Below are 23,447 nucleotides of genomic sequence, written 5' to 3' on the forward strand. Positions count from 1 at the left end.
ACACCAATGTAACACTGACCTGAAATCTCCATGAAAAGCTTGCTCCATTACCCACCTACCTTTCTGATCACCTAATTATAAGATGATGAAATGTTTCTCAGAAACTCTTCCTACCAAAATAAAGCCTACCAAATGTCCAGCAAGTTGAAGAAAAAAAAAAAAAATGAGGCAAGGAAAGCGAAAAGAGAGGGAAGGAGAGAAAGCGAAAAGTGAAAGTCGAAAGTGTTGTGCTACTTTTAAAGCCAAAAACTATGTCGAAATTTTGCTTTGTGCGCATGCCGAACTTTGCAAGCACCTGAGTGAAAAAGCCGCGGAGTGTACAACCTGGAAAAAACGGGTTTGTGCGGAGGTTTAGCTCTTAAACAGCACGACATTGACCAAAAAAACCCCTCAACTAGCTTCAAAACGTGCTTTTCGGCCAAATCTCTGGTAGCCAAAGGGTTAAAACGTATTTTACGAATGCGCATGCGTTCTGTACTAACTCTGCTTACCACATGAACAAGAATAAGGAATAAAATTCAAAACTATAGACTATCCTTAGTTTTTATTACAACTAACAGAAGGAGCTACCGTAGTCAAGGGGTTAATCACAGATGGCTCAGGGACCGATTAATCTCTCCCTCTTTGGATCGAAAGTAGCACGGGGGACCCCAGGCAGAGTTTTTGCAATTTTTTTTTTTTTTTTTTTTCTCAAACCCTTTGATTACTATCTGGCAAAATACGTCCAGCTTTATCCACGGTCCCATCTTGTGACATCATCACTTTTAACGGTCAGGAACAGCTTTGTCCACTAACTTGTGCAGGGAGAAGAGATCTCTCAAACTATACCAGAATGAGCACAATTCAGTCAAGGAAACTGGAGAAACGGCCAAAAACACCAATGTAACACTGACCTGAAATCTCCATGAAAAGCTTGCTCCATTACCCACCTACCTTTCTGATCACCTAATTATAAGATGATGAAATGTTTCTCAGAAACTCTTCCTACCAAAATAAAGCCTACCAAATGTCCAGCAAGTTGAAGAAAAAAAAAAAAATGAGGCAAGGAAAGCGAAAAGAGAGGGAAGGAGAGAAAGCGAAAAGTGAAAGTCGAAAGTGTTGTGCTACTTTTAAAGCCAAAAACTATGTCGAAATTTTGCTTTGTGCGCATGCCGAACTTTGCAAGCACCTGAGTGAAAAAGCCGCGGAGTGTACAACCTGGAAAAAACGGGTTTGTGCGGAGGTTTAGCTCTTAAACAGCACGACATTGACCAAAAAAACCCCTCAACTAGCTTCAAAACGTGTTTTTCGGCCAAATCTCTGGTAGCCAAAGGGTTAAAACGTATTTTACGAATGCGCATGCGTTCTGTACTAACTCTGCTTACCACATGAACAAGAATAAGGAATAAAATTCAAAACTATAGACTATCCTTAGTTTTTATTACAACTAACAGAAGGAGCTACCGTAGTCAAGGGGTTAATCACAGATGGCTCAGGGACCGATTAATCTCTCCCTCTTTGGATCGAAAGTAGCACGGGGGACCCCAGGCAGAGTTTTTGCAATTTTTTTTTTTTTTTTTTTTCTCAAACCCTTTGATTACTATCTGGCAAAATACGTCCAGCTTTATCCACGGTCCCATCTTGTGACATCATCACTTTTAACGGTCAGGAACAGCTTTGTCCACTAACTTGTGCAGGGAGAAGAGATCTCTCAAACTATACCAGAATGAGCACAATTCAGTCAAGGAAACTGGAGAAACGGCCAAAAACACCAATGTAACACTGACCTGAAATCTCCATGAAAAGCTTGCTCCATTACCCACCTACCTTTCTGATCACCTAATTATAAGATGATGAAATGTTTCTCAGAAACTCTTCCTACCAAAATAAAGCCTACCAAATGTCCAGCAAGTTGAAGAAAAAAAAAAAAAATGAGGCAAGGAAAGCGAAAAGAGAGGGAAGGAGAGAAAGCGAAAAGTGAAAGTCGAAAGTGTTGTGCTACTTTTAAAGCCAAAAACTATGTCGAAATTTTGCTTTGTGCGCATGCCGAACTTTGCAAGCACCTGAGTGAAAAAGCCGCGGAGTGTACAACCTGGAAAAAACGGGTTTGTGCGGAGGTTTAGCTCTTAAACAGCACGACATTGACCAAAAAAACCCCTCAACTAGCTTCAAAACGTGCTTTTCGGCCAAATCTCTGGTAGCCAAAGGGTTAAAACGTATTTTACGAATGCGCATGCGTTCTGTACTAACTCTGCTTACCACATGAACAAGAATAAGGAATAAAATTCAAAACTATAGACTATCCTTAGTTTTTATTACAACTAACAGAAGGAGCTACCGTAGTCAAGGGGTTAATCACAGATGGCTCAGGGACCGATTAATCTCTCCCTCTTTGGATCGAAAGTAGCACGGGGGACCCCAGGCAGAGTTTTTGCAATTTTTTTTTTTTTTTTTTTTCTCAAACCCTTTGATTACTATCTGGCAAAATACGTCCAGCTTTATCCACGGTCCCATCTTGTGACATCATCACTTTTAACGGTCAGGAACAGCTTTGTCCACTAACTTGTGCAGGGAGAAGAGATCTCTCAAACTATACCAGAATGAGCACAATTCAGTCAAGGAAACTGGAGAAACGGCCAAAAACACCAATGTAACACTGACCTGAAATCTCCATGAAAAGCTTGCTCCATTACCCACCTACCTTTCTGATCACCTAATTATAAGATGATGAAATGTTTCTCAGAAACTCTTCCTACCAAAATAAAGCCTACCAAATGTCCAGCAAGTTGAAGAAAAAAAAAAAAAATGAGGCAAGGAAAGCGAAAAGAGAGGGAAGGAGAGAAAGCGAAAAGTGAAAGTCGAAAGTGTTGTGCTACTTTTAAAGCCAAAAACTATGTCGAAATTTTGCTTTGTGCGCATGCCGAACTTTGCAAGCACCTGAGTGAAAAAGCCGCGGAGTGTACAACCTGGAAAAAACGGGTTTGTGCGGAGGTTTAGCTCTTAAACAGCACGACATTGACCAAAAAAACCCCTCAACTAGCTTTAAAACGTGTTTTTCGGCCAAATCTCTGGTAGCCAAAGGGTTAAAACGTATTTTACGAATGCGCATGCGTTCTGTACTAACTCTGCTTACCACATGAACAAGAATAAGGAATAAAATTCAAAACTATAGACTATCCTTAGTTTTTATTACAAATAACAGAAGGAGCTACCGTAGTCAAGGGGTTAATCACAGATGGCTCAGGGACCGATTAATCTCTCCCTCTTTGGATCGAAAGTAGCACGGGGGACCCCAGGCAGAGTTTTTGCAATTTTTTTTTTTTTTTTTTTTCTCAAACCCTTTGATTACTATCTGGCAAAATACGTCCAGCTTTATCCACGGTCCCATCTTGTGACATCATCACTTTTAACGGTCAGGAACAGCTTTGTCCACTAACTTGTGCAGGGAGAAGAGATCTCTCAAACTATACCAGAATGAGCACAATTCAGTCAAGGAAACTGGAGAAACGGCCAAAAACACCAATGTAACACTGACCTGAAATCTCCATGAAAAGCTTGCTCCATTACCCACCTACCTTTCTGATCACCTAATTATAAGATGATGAAATGTTTCTCAGAAACTCTTCCTACCAAAATAAAGCCTACCAAATGTCCAGCAAGTTGAAGAAAAAAAAAAAAAATGAGGCAAGGAAAGCGAAAAGAGAGGGAAGGAGAGAAAGCGAAAAGTGAAAGTCGAAAGTGTTGTGCTACTTTTAAAGCCAAAAACTATGTCGAAATTTTGCTTTGTGCGCATGCCGAACTTTGCAAGCACCTGAGTGAAAAAGCCGCGGAGTGTACAACCTGGAAAAAACGGGTTTGTGCGGAGGTTTAGCTCTTAAACAGCACGACATTGACCAAAAAAACCCCTCAACTAGCTTTAAAACGTGTTTTTCGGCCAAATCTCTGGTAGCCAAAGGGTTAAAACGTATTTTACGAATGCGCATGCGTTCTGTACTAACTCTGCTTACCACATGAACAAGAATAAGGAATAAAATTCAAAACTATAGACTATCCTTAGTTTTTATTACAACTAACAGAAGGAGCTACCGTAGTCAAGGGGTTAATCACAGATGGCTCAGGGACCGATTAATCTCTCCCTCTTTGGATCGAAAGTAGCACGGGGGACCCCAGGCAGAGTTTTTGCAATTTTTTTTTTTTTTTTTTTCTCAAACCCTTTGATTACTATCTGGCAAAATACGTCCAGCTTTATCCACGGTCCCATCTTGTGACATCATCACTTTTAACGGTCAGGAACAGCTTTGTCCACTAACTTGTGCAGGGAGAAGAGATCTCTCAAACTATACCAGAATGAGCACAATTCAGTCAAGGAAACTGGAGAAACGGCCAAAAACACCAATGTAACACTGACCTGAAATCTCCATGAAAAGCTTGCTCCATTACCCACCTACCTTTCTGATCACCTAATTATAAGATGATGAAATGTTTCTCAGAAACTCTTCCTACCAAAATAAAGCCTACCAAATGTCCAGCAAGTTGAAGAAAAAAAAAAAAATGAGGCAAGGAAAGCGAAAAGAGAGGGAAGGAGAGAAAGCGAAAAGTGAAAGTCGAAAGTGTTGTGCTACTTTTAAAGCCAAAAACTATGTCGAAATTTTGCTTTGTGCGCATGCCGAACTTTGCAAGCACCTGAGTGAAAAAGCCGCGGAGTGTACAACCTGGAAAAAACGGGTTTGTGCGGAGGTTTAGCTCTTAAACAGCACGACATTGACCAAAAAAACCCCTCAACTAGCTTCAAAACGTGTTTTTCGGCCAAATCTCTGGTAGCCAAAGGGTTAAAACGTATTTTACGAATGCGCATGCGTTCTGTACTAACTCTGCTTACCACATGAACAAGAATAAGGAATAAAATTCAAAACTATAGACTATCCTTAGTTTTTATTACAACTAACAGAAGGAGCTACCGTAGTCAAGGGGTTAATCACAGATGGCTCAGGGACCGATTAATCTCTCCCTCTTTGGATCGAAAGTAGCACGGGGGACCCCAGGCAGAGTTTTTGCAATTTTTTTTTTTTTTTTTTCTCAAACCCTTTGATTACTATCTGGCAAAATACGTCCAGCTTTATCCACGGTCCCATCTTGTGACATCATCACTTTTAACGGTCAGGAACAGCTTTGTCCACTAACTTGTGCAGGGAGAAGAGATCTCTCAAACTATACCAGAATGAGCACAATTCAGTCAAGGAAACTGGAGAAACGGCCAAAAACACCAATGTAACACTGACCTGAAATCTCCATGAAAAGCTTGCTCCATTACCCACCTACCTTTCTGATCACCTAATTATAAGATGATGAAATGTTTCTCAGAAACTCTTCCTACCAAAATAAAGCCTACCAAATGCCCAGCAAGTTGAAGAAAAAAAAAAAAATGAGGCAAGGAAAGCGAAAAGAGAGGGAAGGAGAGAAAGCGAAAAGTGAAAGTCGAAAGTGTTGTGCTACTTTTAAAGCCAAAAACTATGTCGAAATTTTGCTTTGTGCGCATGCCGAACTTTGCAAGCACCTGAGTGAAAAAGCCGCGGAGTGTACAACCTGGAAAAAGCGGGTTTGTGCGGAGGTTTAGCTCTTAAACAGCACGACATTGACCAAAAAAACCCCTCAACTAGCTTTAAAACGTGTTTTTCGGCCAAATCTCTGGTAGCCAAAGGGTTAAAACGTATTTTACGAATGCGCATGCGTTCTGTACTAACTCTGCTTACCACATGAACAAGAATAAGGAATAAAATTCAAAACTATAGACTATCCTTAGTTTTTATTACAAATAACAGAAGGAGCTACCGTAGTCAAGGGGTTAATCACAGATGGCTCAGGGACCGATTAATCTCTCCCTCTTTGGATCGAAAGTAGCACGGGGGACCCCAGGCAGAGTTTTTGCAATTTTTTTTTTTTTTTTTTCTCAAACCCTTTGATTACTATCTGGCAAAATACGTCCAGCTTTATCCACGGTCCCATCTTGTGACATCATCACTTTTAACGGTCAGGAACAGCTTTGTCCACTAACTTGTGCAGGGAGAAGAGATCTCTCAAACTATACCAGAATGAGCACAATTCAGTCAAGGAAACTGGAGAAACGGCCAAAAACACCAATGTAACACTGACCTGAAATCTCCATGAAAAGCTTGCTCCATTACCCACCTACCTTTCTGATCACCTAATTATAAGATGATGAAATGTTTCTCAGAAACTCTTCCTACCAAAATAAAGCCTACCAAATGCCCAGCAAGTTGAAGAAAAAAAAAAAAATGAGGCAAGGAAAGCGAAAAGAGAGGGAAGGAGAGAAAGCGAAAAGTGAAAGTCGAAAGTGTTGTGCTACTTTTAAAGCCAAAAACTATGTCGAAATTTTGCTTTGTGCGCATGCCGAACTTTGCAAGCACCTGAGTGAAAAAGCCGCGGAGTGTACAACCTGGAAAAAACGGGTTTGTGCGGAGGTTTAGCTCTTAAACAGCACGACATTGACCAAAAAAACCCCTCAACTAGCTTCAAAACGTGTTTTTCGGCCAAATCTCTAGTAGCCAAAGGGTTAATAGCGCATGCGTTCTGTACTAACTCTCAGGCCGGGTTACCACATGAACAAGAACAAGGAAAAAAACTCAGAACTATAGACTATCCTTAGTTTTTATTACACTAATAGAGGGGTTTCCGTTGTCAAGGGGGGTATATTTGTTAGGTCACCCATTCAGATACTAACCCCGTGGGACATGGAAAACTTCCGGGAACTTTTGTATTACAAAGCTGTCAGACGCTCAGAGTGCTCGTTTAACTGGGGTGAAAAGAAGTTGTGAGGGAATTTGAAAATGATCAACACGTCAGCCTTGAAGCCAATGTTTCTCGATTCCCATTTATTTTCTTCAATCTTTCTGGGTTTAGTACTTTGGTAGTAACCACATGTCTTTTCAGGGGGCTATTTAGCTAAGACTTCTACCATGGCACTACAATGAGATACCATACCAAAACAATATCGTGTACTATTAAGAGCTACATATTACGTAAGGACAACTTGAATCTCCTGGAAGACAAAACGCAGCTCCGTTCACAATATGAAATAAAGGGCTGTGTTACTGCACTACCACACGTACACAATGAGTGCCTATTTTTTCTAAAGATGACAGGAATTTTTTCTTTCTGGCAAATGATTAAAAGGCTGGTAGCCAGGTTTTTAACATTAGAAAAAGATCTGTTCTGTCGTATGAACGTGTGAGCCAAAGGGCCTCTGCTGGTACGGCTCATGGTTGACCCCTTAAATGGTCTTAATGACCCCTGACTTTAATAAATTGCCTGGAACGCTGCAGTTCAATACCATCCAACTCAATCCCTTTCTGTTTTTGAGTTACACATACCACAGGTAACCCAGTGTACGCTCATGGAGCATCTAGTTAATAATACTGGTACAGTCCTATTGATGTAACCCAGTTAAAGCCTTCTTCACTGATGGATTTAAGTCTCTTGCACTGATGGCTTTGATGCATCAAAATGAAGTAATTTTTGTTTATTGGGCAGTGTCCTTACTTAACATAGGCCTTACCAGTTTTGATGACTGTGTTACGGTAAGTACAGTACTGTAAGTATAAGATGTCACACGAGTTTTTGCCTCTCAAGAAAAGGAATGTTGGAGGCTCACACTCTATTCCACCCTAAGACATGTACTTTATTCAAACAATGATTCCACAAGTCATTTCCCTGCTTTTTAAGGAATATTTTCATCTTACAGTGGAGTGGATCGACTTTTGTGTGGGAAAGAACTGGCATAATCTGTGTAACCTTGTACCTTTTTACTTCAGCGAGTAGGTTTTAATTAAGTGGCTGAGAGGGTAAGGTAAAATATTGCAAAGATAGAAGCATAACAAAGAAATGTACATAAGTTAAATGCATTGTTAGACAGTTATGACATTTTTTTGCTACAAATGTATTTTTGTACTTTTCTCCTGTGGACTACAGTCTACAACGTAGCTGTGTCAGTAACAGTATTAAATCTACTTTAGCAAAATAATTTATCGCAAGTAATCTGTAATTAATATCTTGTTGAGTGGAGGAGATGGTGATCATCTGATGGTCTCTGGAGTGGCATAATCATTGTCAACTTCCTTGCCGTGAAGCTGTTCAAGAAAAGAAAGCAAATTGAATAGGTTTAACTCATTGACCCCTGGGAGTGAGACTAAACAGATTTTACTCTGTCTAACGCCAGACGATTTTACTCGTCAATTGTGGGGTGTCCCACTGAGGGTGTTTGAGGTTTGAATGGGTTAACAAAAAGTGTTAAGAGTGCATGTTCTCTTTCTGGAAAATGACTTTTCTTCATTCTCTGGTGGTGACCCTCACTGATAACATCTAGTCATTGTAGCATCCCATTATTAATATGTGAGGGTGACAGCCAAAGGAAACACAGCCTTTGGTGTATGCACGCAGGCCTAAATCTTTATACAGTTCAGTAATCATACTCAGGATTTTCTATTTTAAGTATAAAAATTAATTATGATAATTTGGTTACCCATACAAGTTATTATCCCAACTTGCCCATTGGACAAGCAAACTTGATGAGCCACTTGCCTGCACTTATCAATAATGACAACAATGGAAAAAAACAACACAAATACTTTAGTAGTTTTGTCTTTTGGCATCTTTTGAATTCTTATATTGACTGAGTGGGAGCTTGCCCAAGCTTGAAATCTGATTGTCCAGGAGCAGTATTCACAAAAGCATATTAATCATAACAGCCTCCAAAGATAACTTACATGTTGGAGAAAACTACATGTAGTGCTCTCAGAGATCAGCTATATTGAGACATGTCTTAATTTTCTCCTAAACTTAGGAGGTCAAATTTGATCTCCTAACTTGTTAAGACGTGTTAAACTCATGCAGAATAACGGTGGTGGCCATGTTGTTAGGCCTGAATGCCTGAATCGTCAACATGCTTTACAGTGTGAATGGGTCACTGTAACCATTCAAATCCGCTTGACAATGAAGTGTGAATCCTTCTGAAAAATTATCACTTTTGTTGGGAAGAAATTTTGAGAGTGTCAGATTTATTGAGGCCAAGTTTGGAAAAGCTACTCATCATTCACAAGCTGTTTCCACTGTTCAACTAACTTCCTTAGATTTTATGCTTCAAGGACCTTTCAAAATCTCCTTGGCCATCTTTTTTTGGTTGCCAACCTGGTGCAACAAAAAACCCCAAAAAGAACAAAAAAAACTATTTTCTGCAGTTCTTAGTCAAATTTCCATTATTCATTGTGAGGTTTGAGAAACATTTTGATTGGTTTATTGTCGCTAATCTGTAACTATCCAGGAAACTTAGGAGACTCCTAAATCACACATATCTTAGTATGAGCATAGGACTGCGTTCGTGAATAGCACTTGAATAGCTTAGAAAGAAAATTTTAAAGGGGCCCTCAGAACTAAACGCTGAGAACTTAGGAGCCCAACATATGAAGTGAAAGGTGTTGCTGTGAAAAATTAAGGAGCCCAGAGCTCTTCTTTGGGAGCCCCAGGCTACCGGGCTCCTGTTAGGCAACGGCCTTGGAATACAGCCCCAGGACAACTAGACTAAGTTTGCTCAAGTGCTGGCAAGTGCACTGTATCCATCTCTACATGACATCAAATTGGCAGAAACTTGTCTCACTGTAGATCCTCTACTTACCGCAGAAGCAATATTTATCCATTGCAAAGCCTTAACAAGGGTGTCGTTATTTGATGGAGGAGTCTCTAGGTTCCAATAACTTAATTGTGAGAACTTGTGAGTGGCCTTCATCACTCGATCCTTAAAAAGAGTAAAGAACCAAAAATGAAATGACCATGTGATATTTATCTGGATAAAGTTTTGTAAGCAATAATTGGTATTTGCTGTAAATGAGTTGTAAAAATTTATGTAAAGGTGGAGATGAGAATCTTAGGGAATTTTCATAATGACATCATTTTGATGAGCTTTCAGAGTTTATTTTTTGCTGTGCCTAATTCAATTTCTTCAGTCCCAAATAGGGTTTCAACTACAGTAAGATATATAATAGCATGCATCAAAGCGATATCAGAAGGATTCTGCATTTACGGTCCAAGAGTTGCACAAGGTTAGGGCTTCTCACAACAAAAACTCACTCTAGTGGACAGAATGAAACTTGAACCCCAGACCAATGGCTTTTAAGACCGCACCCTACCTTACCCATTCTTTCCTAAGAGGAACACTTAAATATTTTACTTTGTCTAATGCCAGATGATTTTACTCTTCAATACAAGCCAGTTCAGGAGTGAAAGGGGTAACAAAGTCTACATGCACTATTAAGTTCTCCTTAACCCATTGACCATAGATTGTGGGGTGAAGAGTGCCCTCCAAGTTTGTGGACGGCGGTTGGATCACAGTAAGTTTCGATCCATGGCAGAGGTCTCTTCTCCCAAACTCGTCAGCCCAAGCAGCAAAAGCAAAAGAAAAGAAACCTCTGCTAGCAGAGAAAAGGACATCCATTCCTTCTAATCTTGACCGCTAATCTATCAAGTAATCATGCTTAAAATACTAAGGGTGCGCTCGATTGGCTGTATTCTGGAATGGGAATACAATGAGTGCTGATTTAAAACGGTATGTCTGGCATTTTGAAGCAACAAGGATAATCAAGATATGTTTAAAATAGCATTTTAGCAGGTGTTTGACAATGTTTAAGTGAATCCCTGTGAAACCGAAGGATTTCTAACTTCTATTCCATGTATTCCTATTCTGGAATGATTATGGTCAATCAAACACACCCTAAAAAAAATTCCAAAAGATTCAACTTATACCTCTTCCTCGGTAAAGGGTCTTTTTTCCTCTTTCATCACATACCCAGTATATCCTGCTGGAAGATTGATAACACAGCCCTTCAGACTACGGCCTCGAAATGATGCACTCAAGGCTAAAAAAAACGGACAGAAAAAGGTGTTATTTTAGTATTTACTGCTTCATATAATATGCTTGGGGGGGAAGCTAGGTGTGAATGCACTCATCTATTCATTTTGCGGTTGTTGGTTGATTCATTCCCAAGATTCTATGAGTGGTATTTAAGGAAGCAACAAAATCTACCAATCGTGTTAGATCAAGAAAATAATTAGGAAAGCAGAAATACAGGATGGCCATACGGCTTTTTGTTGAAAATTTGTGCCATCAGAATTATACCGGTAAACAGATTTTAACATTCACTTTGTACATTTTGTTTTCCCAATTCAGATAATTCAACAATTCTCAGGAGATTTGGTCCTTTGTTTTGTTCATTAAAAAGAGTGCATGCATACACTTTCATGCTTACATGCACTCTTTTTTAATGAACAAGACAAAGGATCAAATCTCCTGAGTATTATCACATGATCTGTATTGGGAAAACAAACTGTACAAGAGAACAAGGTCTATTATGCTCTTACAAATCTTGTACTTGTGCGACTTGTAGTCCCCTTTGTATTGCTAAAAAATAAGCTTGGGGTGCCTGTGCCCCTTCCTAACGATCTGTACAATAGGCCATTTTACAGTTGTTTGCTCTGCGACCTAGCCTATGAATGGCTGCGAGGCTGCCGGTGACCTTGCATTGATACAGCCCCGACTGCTTTTATCATGCAAATTGTGTTGTTGTAATTCTAATTAGTCCGTATTAACATTACAAAAGCACGGAGGTTTGTATCAAAACAGGGTCACCGGCAGCCTCGCTTCCATTCGTAGGCCAGGTAACCTAGCTACAACTGTAAAATGGTCTATTTAAAACGTTATAATTATTAAATGAACAATAGAAATGAAAAACCTTTCACGGAGTTTTCAACTCCTATACTCGTCTCTTCCTGTCGCACAGTGGTATCGAAAAATGACCCAACGCAAGCCTCTCCGTCATGTTCAATTTCGCAAGCCATCAAATGCACACGGTCCGATGCCGGACAGTTGGAAACGGAGGCCTGAGAAATGCTGAAGTTCCCCGCCATTTAAGAATAAAACGGAAGCAAACGAAGATTACCAAACTCCAAAATTAGTGGAAAGAATTCAAGAACCTAAAAATGTTTTAAAAAGGTCTGATTTTCAGCTTGATCGCCAGATCTTGTGTGGAGTGTCCTCTCTGGAGTGGAAAACGCGCGAAAACGTGGAATTGCGCTAAGGCAATCGCCAGCGGACTCTCGTAGAAAAGCACGCGTTTGTTTTCCTTGGATTTCAAAATGGCGGATCTTCCGCTGGAAGTTTCAATTTGAGAAGTTCAAAGATTCTTATGGAATGAGAAGGGTAGAGAAATCTTAATTCTGTTTTTCGAAACCGGAAAACCTTTTATTTTAATATCTGTTGGTTAAACTTGAAAGATTTTCTTTTTTTTCGTAGGGTGGTGGTACTTTCCCAGGATCAGAGATTGGTCGCAAGTCGACCGTTGGATTAAATGGTATTATTAGCCAAAGTTGTCAAAACTTACTTGAACATCTTTTACCGTCGAGTACTCATTATTAAGCAAAGTAAAGTAAATTTGAAGTGTTCGTTTGAAAGCTATCGATCCCATAGCACAATGATCTAATTTTGACAGTGTATGACTTGTTTAGAGACAGGAGCCGCGGAGTACGTTTGAAAGTGGTGGTGGGGGGGACTACAATAAGCGACAAAAATAGTTGAGACACTGAACTGGGAAGACAACAATTAGGGAAAAATCACCTTAACGTTACATTTTCCACTTGCAATCCCCCCTCTTCCTCCGCCTCCCCCTTTCAATGTTGGTAACAGAAAAGGAAGAGTTGGCGATAAGAAAACAACGTTGTTGGGAGGGGGGGGGGGTTAGATGGAAAGACTTTGGGGGAGGGATTTGCCCAAGATTCCTTAAAAGGGAAAGTGTCTAAACCCTTTTGGCGCTTATCGTCTGAACTAGAAAATACAGCATTACAGCTAGGTAAAAGACTGCGTGGGAATGTTAGAAACATAAATGATTGTACTTGATACTGTTTTTAAATTAACACTAGCTGGAAGTAATGGACATTAATTAGGACATAGTTACAGATATTTTCCCTGTTTGACGATGACGTCACAGTAGTGCGAAAACCTTAGTAACAATAGTAAGGATGGTTTCCTGGTGAAAATCGATGCTGCAAAATGGGCATTTGTCTGTTTTGCAAAGGATTGTAAGGGATGGACGTTAAGGGACATAATAGAAAAGGCTAGTATATCTCGGGCATCGATATGTAGAATTTTAAAGAGCATGGAGATCAAGCAAGCCATTTCAGAGCGTGTGACTGACGAGAACAGTGACTCGTTGCTATCGAAAATTATCACCAAGAATACGCCGTCAACCTCTACTTCGACAAATTTTGAAATTAAGGTGGGAGGAAAGTCAGTTTATTGTAAAGAGATTATTGGCTGGTTAATACCAAGCATTTTTTCATTTAAAAGACTTTAGCGTGACATTGTCACACATTCGGCTATCATGAAAGAAAGCTATTGCATTTTTCACTCATTGCAAAGCAAAGCAGTAACAAAACCATGAATAAAAGATCTTCAAGGAGTATACCTCTTGTATTTCGAAGCTATAACTTAGGATTAAGCTAATAAAAAGTAGGTATTCTCGAAGATTGGACGAGTAACCACGAGTAACCACAAACGAAGAAAGAACATATTGTTACTTTCTTTTTTAAATTAAAGTGGTTACTCGTCCAATCCCAGAGAATACCTACAATTGTAGCTATGAATTACTTCACTAAAAAGTTATTTTAATCTGTGTTTCGAAATTAATATAAAAGGAAGCGTTTCGTACCACACAAATGACATAACCTCAGACAATAAGCGACTCCCCACTCTTCCCCTGCCTTCCCCTTCCTTCCCCCTTCAATGCTGGCAATGTTGTTCAATGTTGTCAACCCTTTTGGCACTTATTGTAGGTTTTGATATGGATCACGGAAGTGTGAGGGGAGGGGAGAGGTCTTTGAGAAAACAACACCGTGGGGAAAAAGGTGAAGGGGGGGGGGGGGGCTACAGCCCCTCCCTCTCCCTTGCCCCTGAGAGAGAGACTAGTGTTGTGGGTTGAGGACCTAATCTCCTTGTTTTATCAAAGGTCTTGTCATTTCATTACTTTTTCAGCTTCAAACAGAGCAGCTTTGGATCACGATTTGGACTCTATCCTGAGCGGGGGAAATGATGGTGAGCTTATGGATCCCTTTCATAATGTTGGGCAAAGAAATTAACCTTTTTTGTCTTAATTAATGCTGTTGTAGCACAGTTATAGATCAGAGGGAACCCTCTTTTAACTCTGATACTAGGAAGCCTTTATATCCTTGCTATGACGGGCAAATTTTTTTTAGTGTGTTTGTTCAAAGTCGTTCAAATGATTTAGACACCAAAGAATCACATTATTCTAAAGTAAAGTAACCATTTTTTTGGAAGGTTATGAGTTTGACTGGTGGTGGATAAAACACTGACCCCCAGTCCATGGACTACCCGAATGGACTACCGTAAAAATATTATTTTGAATGAGTACTGTGGGTCTATAATTATGTAAGCAGCATCTCAAATAGTGCTTACTTAATTAAGCCTAAACACCCATTTTAACCAGCATTGATCAACAGACCACTTAACACAGTAATAATATTATAAGTGTTAAAGAATCTTCTTAACTGATTTCAAATGTCAGTAACAAAACCGCTTGTTTGATCATAAACTAACAGCCTGTCTTTGTTATAAATTAGATCTTTTTTCTTATTTTGCAAGTCTTAAGTCTTGTTTCCTCTCATTCCAGATGACATCTTGGGTATCAGTTCTCAGTCAAAAGGAAAATCCAAGGTTGCTACAACAGGCAGCTCAAAAAAATCAGTGAGTGTTTTAGAAATTGCATACATGTACATTGTATATTGTACTACAGTTTTGTCACTGTTACATGAAATTATGATAAATATTACATACTTTCATAATAATAATAATGATGATGATGATGATGATGATGATGATTATTATTATTATTATTATTGGTAGTTATGACAATATTATAATTAATTGTTATTATTATTGTTTTTCATTTTTTTCAGCAAAGAAAAGGATCTTTAACTTCAGGGTATGTCAGTGTTAAGAAACATACATGTACATGTATCCAATTATGTTTTGTTTTTGTTCTTCTAATTTGTTTAAAAATCAGAACAGCTTTAACTCATTTCCTCCTATGAGTGAGACTAAGACCAGTTTATTTAAATCGTCACTGGAGGTTGCTTCAGGGGTGGGAATAATAATTTATTTATTATAACAACTCAAAAAAATATTATTGGTGAGCTTAAAATCATGGCTCAATACAATGAAATTTGGATTGTATGCCTTAGGGCCACAGATGAAGATTTTTACAGTAGTTTGGCACAGATGGCTGGAGAAGGGTTTGATGATGATGATGATGAGGTAATGAAAGGAAGCCATGTTTTAACTGAAAACGTTTTCAATTTGTAGTTCTTTTGTCATTGATACACTGTAGATAAAATAAAATATTAAGAAAGATAATACAAGGGCAAAGGGTAGCATACTTACTGAAATTCAAATGTTTTCCTGTGTTATCAGTCAATTTCTGAAGCAGATGCCAAGAGAATGGCTGACAGCCTTGCTGTGAGTATTATGAAACTTGTGTACAAATAATGATGTTCTATTACAATTTGCGATCATGATTTTGTTGTTGCCCGGCATTCAAACTTGTATGGAATGCTGCCTTCTTAATAACTGCAATGATTTTTTTATTCAATTTGCTTCAGGGCTTAGATGATATGGAATCTGATCTTTTTGGTGGATCACTGAGTAGGAAGGCCACACCTAGTAAAACTTCAAGCCCAGAAAAAGCTTTGTCAGACTCAAAGAGCACAGCAAAACCTGGAAGAAAACCATCAGAAGATTCTTCAAAACTGGCAAAAAGCAGCAAAGAAAGAAACATTTCCCCAGAACCAACCAAACCATCATCAGAAATGACAGCTTTTGTAGAACACGACACCAAAAGCACCGAGCCAAAGGCAGCTCCAAAACCACGCAAAAAATTTGATTTTGGAGGTTTGTACACTGTTGCCTAAAAATCCATAAAAATTGACTTACTTTCAGCTAAATTTAAATTAATTTTAATTGAGTCACACACACACAAAAAAGATTTCTCGATACATAATATTTATTATTACTTGAAAACGGAATGTGATACTGATGATCTGTGCTCAGAACTTGCACATTGTAGCAATGCTTTTTTAAGTTACAATGTTATCTTTATTATTTATTAAGTGGTTAATGAAAAATAAAATTTAATGAAACAGTAAGGCTGATTTTTAATGCTTTAAAGAAGCAGGAATGTAATAGTAGTATTTCAAATGACTACATTATTTTAATTAATTATAACTGCATTTCAGGCTTGAAATGGGTCAGCCACTTGCAACTGAGTGCTGTTTCATTTACAAACTTTAAGTTAATGCAATCCTTTTAAATGATTAAACAATTTATTTTTAAGATTATTTATGCATTAACAAAATGTTGAGTAGAGACCATCCAGGGCCCAGTCATCCAAAAGCCAATCAGGACTAATCTGCAGCTATTAATCATCCGAGGCTGCAATTTTGCCCATCAAAGAAGCCTCAACAATGTAATTTCATGATGGAGGAAAGGCTTCATTATTTTGAGTCAAAATTGAAGGTTAAAAAGGCTTGATGTGGAAACTTGTTTTGAATTCAGTATATCATCACAGTGCTACAATAATTATTTAAGTTTTTAGTAACCCAGAAGTATACCGGTACTTGTTATCGTACTTGCATTTTTCACAACTGAACCCAGGCTAATAATATCTCGGATTCCTCTTTATTTATGTGACATAGGTCACATTAAACTGGCTATAAAAAACCGAGGTGTGCTGTAGTTTGAGAAAGTACTGGATGAATGGAAAATGAAATTTCAGGGCCATAGGTGGATAGCAAGAAAATATTTGAGCTTAGATTTTAAAGCATATAAAGGGAAGGAACTTTATTTGAGTGTCTAGTCTTCTAATGCTGGACAGGACACTAATTAGGGACACTGTAAACTGAAATCAACAATTAGCGCAAATCAAATCAATGTTGGTTTTTGAGGAGAGGGGAAAACTGGAGTACGCGGAGAAAAACCTCTCAGAGCAGATTAAAGGAATCAATAAACTCGACCCACATATGACACCGAATCTGGGAACTGAACCTGGGCCACATTGGTGGGAGGTGAGTGCTCTCACCGCTGTGCCATCCCTTTCAGCACCTTACTTCTGAATTGTGGGCCATGATATGGACCAGAGAATAATTGTTTGGTAAAATAACCAAATCAAGTAAGGTTGAGAAACATTCCATCCTATTGAAAAAAAAGTTACAATATCCCAAACATACATTTACATGTTTATCACAGTGCTGTAACAAGGGTCCATTTTCGGTACATTGGTTATAGTGCAGTAAAGGTTATAGTAAACCAAATTTCATTTCACTGGATCTAATGCTAATGGTGCGTTCTTAGAGTTTGACGAGGACGATCCATTGGCTGGCTTGTTGTCAGATGAAGAAGATAATGTTGCTCCAAAAACAAAGCCTAAAAAATCTACAGCTGCAAAAAAAACTGAGTTAACTGGAATTTCCAATCAAGGTCTGTTGCTTTTTATTGTATAAATTTCAGAGATCACTAAACAGATCACTGCTTGGGTTAGTTTTTTTTTTTTTTTTAACACAATTCTTGAAATGCTTTGCTGTATTCCGTCCCTCCTCAGATGACAGTAAATGATTCTGATAACAAGTGGGATGTTTCCCCCAGGTGCATATGGTCTCATTGGGAAACAGATGAGAGCTCATGCACATGCATGTCAATTAATCCCAAACAGAGTGCCGAGAAGTGAAATAGTGCAGAAACTTGAAATAATGCAATAAAGGTGAAATTGTTGCATTGGTAGCCAATTAAATGCAAGCCCTGGATGGCACAATTCATGGTGCAATTTTTCCATGATTGGGTGATCTGTGTGCATTGCTTCTGCTTGATTTTTCTTGTGCAATTTGGAATGAATAAGCACTTGCAATTTTATGTGTCTTACAAAAAAATACTCATGCTTATTTATTTTATTCATACAAAAACTCAGTCAGAACCCTTCTGAATTTTATTTCTCAGTTCCACTTTTCTTTCTCTTTTTTGTAAATGCACCTTTTGAATTCAGGGTACATTTCACAGAATGTCAACACCATGGATCCAACTGAACAAAGAAATACAAAATTAATGTTTACATGTATTCATTCACATATGAGGTCAATGTTTATAATTGTTATAAATAATGACCCCTGTGGTTTTTACAATGTACATGTATGTATGTTTAGAGGAAGAAAGACCAAAATCTTCTCGGGGACGGCGATCAGCCAATCAAGAAACTGCAAGCTCATCTTTGGCACCAGCCTCGCCTGAACACCAACCAAGTGTCCATAAGGAGAAGGATGAAGACAGAGGAGCATCTTCTCCACCTGTTTCTCCCAAGGCTGCTGGTGAACAAGACAACAGAGGTGAGGATGTGGGGTCCCCTCAGGGAACTCCGCAAAGCAGAGGAAAAGGAACGTCTGGTATAGAAACTTCATAAAGTTTTTTTTTCAACATTTCCTGTATGTGGTGCCCAGGTTTACTGATTATTACAGGGAAGAAAATGGTGGTGTCATCTCTGTCCCTTTCTTACCTGGTCCACTGATTTGTCAGCCTGTTCCTCCATGACTACATGTATGTTTCCAATTGGGGTTTTTGGTGGTTTGAGCCACACCAGTGGGTCTTCTCACGTTTGCTATTGTAAATAAAATTGTCCAAAGTTAATTTGGGTGAGGTGGCAAAGTAATGCGAATTTACCCCTCTCTTGACTGGTCTATAGCCCTCTAGGCCTGTTCCATTGAGGTTATGTTACCTTATTGGGTTCGTGGTAGTCTCAGAGCCACATTGAGTCATAAGCATTAATTTTGAAAATGTCAGAAGAAAATGTAGTACCTTGTCAGATAGAAATTTCACACTATGATTGGTCAATTTAGCAGGCCATATTCAACAGTACAGCCTGTATTACTTCACGGTGTGCTTTGTTGCTAAATTCAATTTCTACAAGATACAATCCATGTGTAATAAATATATCAGGCTTTAGTGTAAATTAAGGTTCCTTGTTTTTACAAGTTCAATTTCTTTGGAGGCTGCAGAAAATGGAATGGGAAAAAATGTGGCTGGTACTGTAACTCACAGTATTGTAGCTTAATAGACTCTTTCTCTTACTGTAGCACAGAAGGCAAAACCAAGCAAAGATGAGATTAATTTTGATTCAGATGAAGATCTTCCTGGCTTAGATCAGTTAGATGACTCTGATATGACATCAAAAGACTCAGCCACCCCTCCCACCAAAACCAAACAGGAACGCACTAGGCGAGGGAACAGTCCGAAGTCCACTGATGATATTTTTGGGCATGGTGATGATTTACCAGACGCAGGTATAAATTAATTCCTTCTTTGAGCCAAATCCCTCTACTTTATTATTATTATTATTATTATTATTATTATTATTATTATTATTCAAATTTGAGTGTTGAAATTAATTAGCGAATTGCTTTGGTTTTGCATTACTTCACTCAGTGATTGGTTCAAAGTTCTAGTGCCATTTTTTCAATCAATCAGAAATCAAACCAAAACCAATCATGGCTCGTGCATGCACATTTTCCCGCGCTTTGTGTCGGCTACGTGTAATTACTTTGAGCTTTGATTGGTTTACTAGATTGTGTCCGTCCTTTTTGATTGGCCAAAGTAATTACTTTGGTTTTACGACACTCTATTATTATTATTATAATTATTATTATTATTATTATTATTATTATTATTATTATTATTATTAACGACTCTCAATGGCCTGTGTAGAAGGCGTTCTCAGACTGGTGAGGTGTCAGAGCAAAAGCCAAGAACAGGAATTTTCATTTGATGATTTGGTTGCAAGAACATAAAATGCTTCAAGGACATCTCAACCTTGGTCTTTCTTTGCTCTGAGACCCTACTGAAGCGCTTGTCACGCAGGCTAAATCCACAAAAAATTACTCTTTTTGCTTGTTAACCCGGCCTTTCCACATTTATTGACAAAAACCCTCCATCAAGGCTTCAACAGTTTTGAATGTTGTTTTTTTGCATGTTAATTCCCTAAGGTGAAAGTGGAAATGTTGCAAACGAAAATATGGGCATGTATTCGAGTCCATCCTATTTTGCACCTCTTTCATATATTTCAAAATAACATTACCAGACCCAGTCGATCATATTATTCATGTCTGAGTACAAACACACAATGACTTCCTCGTACTACGTAGGACCGAGAAGTGAAAGTCCCTCCAAGCAGTCTCGATTCAGCGAGCTTCTTGGAAAAAAGGAAAAAGAGGAACCAATAAAACAAGTTCCTAAATCTCTGGACGACTTTATGGCTAGTATTAGCAGCAAAACAAGTGCTGGTTCAGGAACAGGAAGCAAAAGGGGTGAGGCAATTTTACAATGTACATTCTCCATGGAATTTACTCATTTGTTTCAAACTCGTTCTCCAGCAGTTTTCAAATGACTGTCGAAAGTTAAAGTACGCGATTACAATTGCTACGGTTAGTGATTGGTTTAAAAATCTCGCGCCAGTTTATCAACCAATGAAAATGACAACCAAAACCAATCGCGACTTGCACGCGCAATTTTTCCCGCGCTTTGAGCAAGTTACATCAAATTGCTACGAATATGGATTGGTTCATTGTGCTAATTGTCTGTATTCCGAGACGCGAGTGATAAAAGAGCAACGGGACACTTCTTGACGCTTATTGAAATCTGTGTGCAATAATTAGGGATCAGTGCGTTTTGCGCCTCTAAGCGCCTCTAATAGACCAATTTCGATGTATTAAAATTCAGTCCTAAACAAAAGGGATCATATCGAGGCTCTGGGGAATAAATACAAGGATTTGTATGAGTTTATTCCCTTTGCCTCGTGATGATGACTTTTATTTAGGACTGAATTTTAGGGCGCATTCTTTTGGGACTTTTTCAGTTATTCTTATTCCGGTTTACGAATAACGGAATACACTGAATACCAATTCCCAAAAAAATGCATCTGCCGAATTGGTCCCAAAAAAAACCACGTTTACTGTCTATACGGACTATTCCTGTTCCGGAATAGTCCCAAAAAAACGCGCCCTTCATATATCGAAATTGGTCTATTGTCTGGCGCGATATGTTAAGCCAATCACTAATCATTTGGCTTTCAGTTAAAAACTACTCCAAGAACGCTTACTATGAAACGAAAACTAAAGTTCGCAAATTGTTTAAGCTAGTCATTTCACACGCAGAAAACCCAAATCAACTGATGGCCACTCTAAACAAAGAAGAGAGAGTTAGGATTGCGTTTACGTGAAGCGAAAACCGCAATGCTGCTGTTGTCATAAAATCATGAAAGTTTCCTCAATCTAACTGCTCTTTCTCTTTTCAGAAGTTTCTCAATGTCTGTGGGTAACAAGCAAAAAATGAGCCAGATTGAAGCAAGTTTTGGACTAAAATTTCAGCCTGATCTTTGCCATTTGCCGTAAATGCAGTGCTAAATCTCTCTATAATCTACCAGGACTACAGCCGGCAACAAAAGCGCGGGAAAAAAGATACATATTGTGTGGACAGGATTCTGATCCTCGGTGGAAAAATAGGCGTAACTTTGTTCTCCTTTTAGAAAGAGTAGAAATCCAGTACCAAAGCAGTCGAGAAAGTGTCTCGCATTTCCCGAATTTAATTAATATGCAATAATTTTTTTCCTTTTTTCCTCAGTTTCGAGTCCCACGTCTGAGGAGTCCTTCCAGTTTGGTGGTTACATGCCTTCGGCGGCCTCCAGTGGCCCGTCACATAGTCGCGGAGGTCTGGCAAGACCAGACACGGCCCCCAGCTCCACCAAACGGACCGTGAGGTTTTCAGATGAACTGGGACTGGATGATGACCTGTTTGGAAACGAGCGTCCTTCCAGTGCTCCAAGTGAACGAGGGAGCAAAAGAAAGCCGAAAAGGGACGAGCTAGATGCAAATAAGAGTGGAAAACCACCCCTGGGAAGTGCATCCTCTAGAAAGCCAGGTAAGGCTAATGGTGGGTGCCAGAGTACTAATGGAAATGTTGTCATTTTTATTTGATATTATACGTTGTTTAACTTGTAGGACATTTTGGCATAAAGAACCTAGAAAAGCGACCTGGCTACCCAGGGCTCGGTTGTTCAAAAGCCGATTAACGCTAATCCCAAATTAATAATTTAATTAACCAAGGAGTTTATTTCTCTACTCCCAAATGCTGTTCAACGATGATATTCGGCAAAACTTTACATTAGAAGAAGTCAATCTTGAAAAACAAAAATAAGCAAATGGAACTTTCACCAAAAAGTTGAAAACATGAAACAAAAGTTTACGCTAATCCTGGATTGAGTTAATCGGCTTTCGAACAACCGGGCCCAGGAGTACTTGTAGCTCAATGGGTGGAACAACCACCCGGCGTTACGGAGGCCGTGAGCTTGAATCCTGCCAGTGCCGGGGACTCGGGTTTTCAGTTGTCTTTTCGCAAAGCAACTGTTACAGTAGCTTATCATGTTTAAACGTGATGTCCTTTCAGCTTAGGCTAGTTTTAAAGAGACAGGTACGGCACTCCATCTGCCGTTCTATGACATTCTTCCACGTACTGTACACACACCTTTCCTAGCAAAACAAGAGTATTTTCATCCTCTGCTCTGCTGGACGGCGCGCGTGTTTTCTGAGTTTTGAGATATTTTCACGCATCCTCTTGCGTTCCTTTTTGTTTTTAGGGGACGTGAAACAAGAACCGACGACCAATTTGGAACCACAAAAGGTGGAGAAAGCACCCCCATCACCAGGTATTGTTGTTTCCCGTAGAATTGAGAATGGCTATGGGACCCAGAACTTCATTAGAGTTCGCTTATTTAATAACTTGGTGTCTAACGAAGAGTGGTTTTCAATTGAGTGTCGAAAGTAATTAGCGAATTGCTTTGGTTTTGCATTACTTCACTCAGTGATTGGTTCAAACTTAAATTCTCGCGTCATTTTTACAACCAATCAGAAGTGAAACCAAAACCAATCGTGGCTTGCGCTTGCACATTTTCCCGCGCTTTGTGTCGGCTACGTGTAATTACCGGTACTTCGAGTTTTGATTGGTTTGCTGGATTGTCTCCGTCCTTTTTGATTGGCCAAAGTAATTACTTTGGTTTTGGTTTTACAACACTCGATTAAAACTCGCTCTATGGCGTTGTGAGAGGGGGACGCGATGTGCTTCCCGCATCGACAGCGCGGATGGGTAAAAAAGCTGTGCGAGCAATTTCAGCCTAAAACTGGAGTATCGTTCAGCATTTACATATGCGCAATGTCAGGTCGCTTTCTTTGATATCCCTTATCTTGCGTGTTAGTGCGGTGGTTTGGCTTTACGGATGCAAGCTTCCAACACGGGACCAAAACCGAACTCA

At 39.2% G+C, this 23,447-nt stretch overlaps 2 protein-coding genes across 4 annotated transcripts in view; one reads left to right on the forward strand and one right to left on the reverse strand.

Moving 5' to 3' along the window:
* Positions 1-7,881: 7,881 nt before the first annotated feature.
* Positions 7,882-12,117, reverse strand: LOC137969884 (ribonuclease H2 subunit C-like). Its single transcript, XM_068816286.1, has 4 exons — positions 11,775-12,117; positions 10,789-10,901; positions 9,665-9,784; positions 7,882-8,123 (listed from the first exon to the last, which is right to left on the reverse strand). Exons 1-4 carry the CDS (start codon positions 11,947-11,949, stop codon positions 8,070-8,072), a joined length of 462 nt encoding a protein of 153 aa, XP_068672387.1. The 5' UTR covers positions 11,950-12,117; the 3' UTR covers positions 7,882-8,069.
* Positions 12,118-12,164: 47 nt separating this feature from the next.
* Positions 12,165-23,447, forward strand: part of LOC137970564 (fas-binding factor 1 homolog) — a 37,107-nt gene continuing 25,824 nt past the window's right edge. Inside the window, exons 1-14 of one of the 3 annotated variants that reach the window (XM_068817084.1) lie at positions 12,165-12,241; positions 12,335-12,392; positions 14,069-14,128; positions 14,724-14,797; positions 15,010-15,035; positions 15,295-15,367; positions 15,524-15,568; positions 15,712-16,000; positions 17,459-17,584; positions 18,301-18,480; positions 19,225-19,431; positions 20,290-20,451; positions 21,764-22,060; positions 22,776-22,844. In XM_068817084.1, coding sequence (XP_068673185.1) covers positions 12,233-12,241; positions 12,335-12,392; positions 14,069-14,128; positions 14,724-14,797; positions 15,010-15,035; positions 15,295-15,367; positions 15,524-15,568; positions 15,712-16,000; positions 17,459-17,584; positions 18,301-18,480; positions 19,225-19,431; positions 20,290-20,451; positions 21,764-22,060; positions 22,776-22,844 — 1,675 coding nt within the window. In that variant the 5' untranslated portion in view covers positions 12,165-12,232. The remainder of the gene's footprint in view (positions 12,242-12,334; positions 12,393-14,068; positions 14,129-14,723; positions 14,798-15,009; positions 15,036-15,294; positions 15,368-15,523; positions 15,569-15,711; positions 16,001-17,458; positions 17,585-18,300; positions 18,481-19,224; positions 19,432-20,289; positions 20,452-21,763; positions 22,061-22,775; positions 22,845-23,447) is intronic. The other 2 variants (XM_068817086.1, XM_068817085.1) reach the window with 2 other exon arrangements.

Source organism: Montipora foliosa, chromosome 9 (genome assembly GCF_036669935.1).
Source record: "Montipora foliosa isolate CH-2021 chromosome 9, ASM3666993v2, whole genome shotgun sequence".
Lineage (NCBI taxonomy): Eukaryota > Metazoa > Cnidaria > Anthozoa > Scleractinia > Acroporidae > Montipora > Montipora foliosa.

Bases quoted from the DNA above. Each gene is read 5' to 3' on its own strand.
- LOC137969884 (XM_068816286.1), bottom strand. From the start codon at position 11,949: ATGGCGGGGAACTTCAGCATTTCTCAGGCCTCCGTTTCCAACTGTCCG. The intron at 10,902-11,774 runs GTTTTTCATTTC...CGTTTTTTTTAG, and splicing joins AGTTGAAAACTCCGTGAAAG to CCTTGAGTGCATCATTTCGA. The intron at 8,124-9,664 runs GTAAGTAGAGGA...TTTCTTGAACAG, and splicing joins GGATAAATATTGCTTCTGCG to CTTCACGGCAAGGAAGTTGA.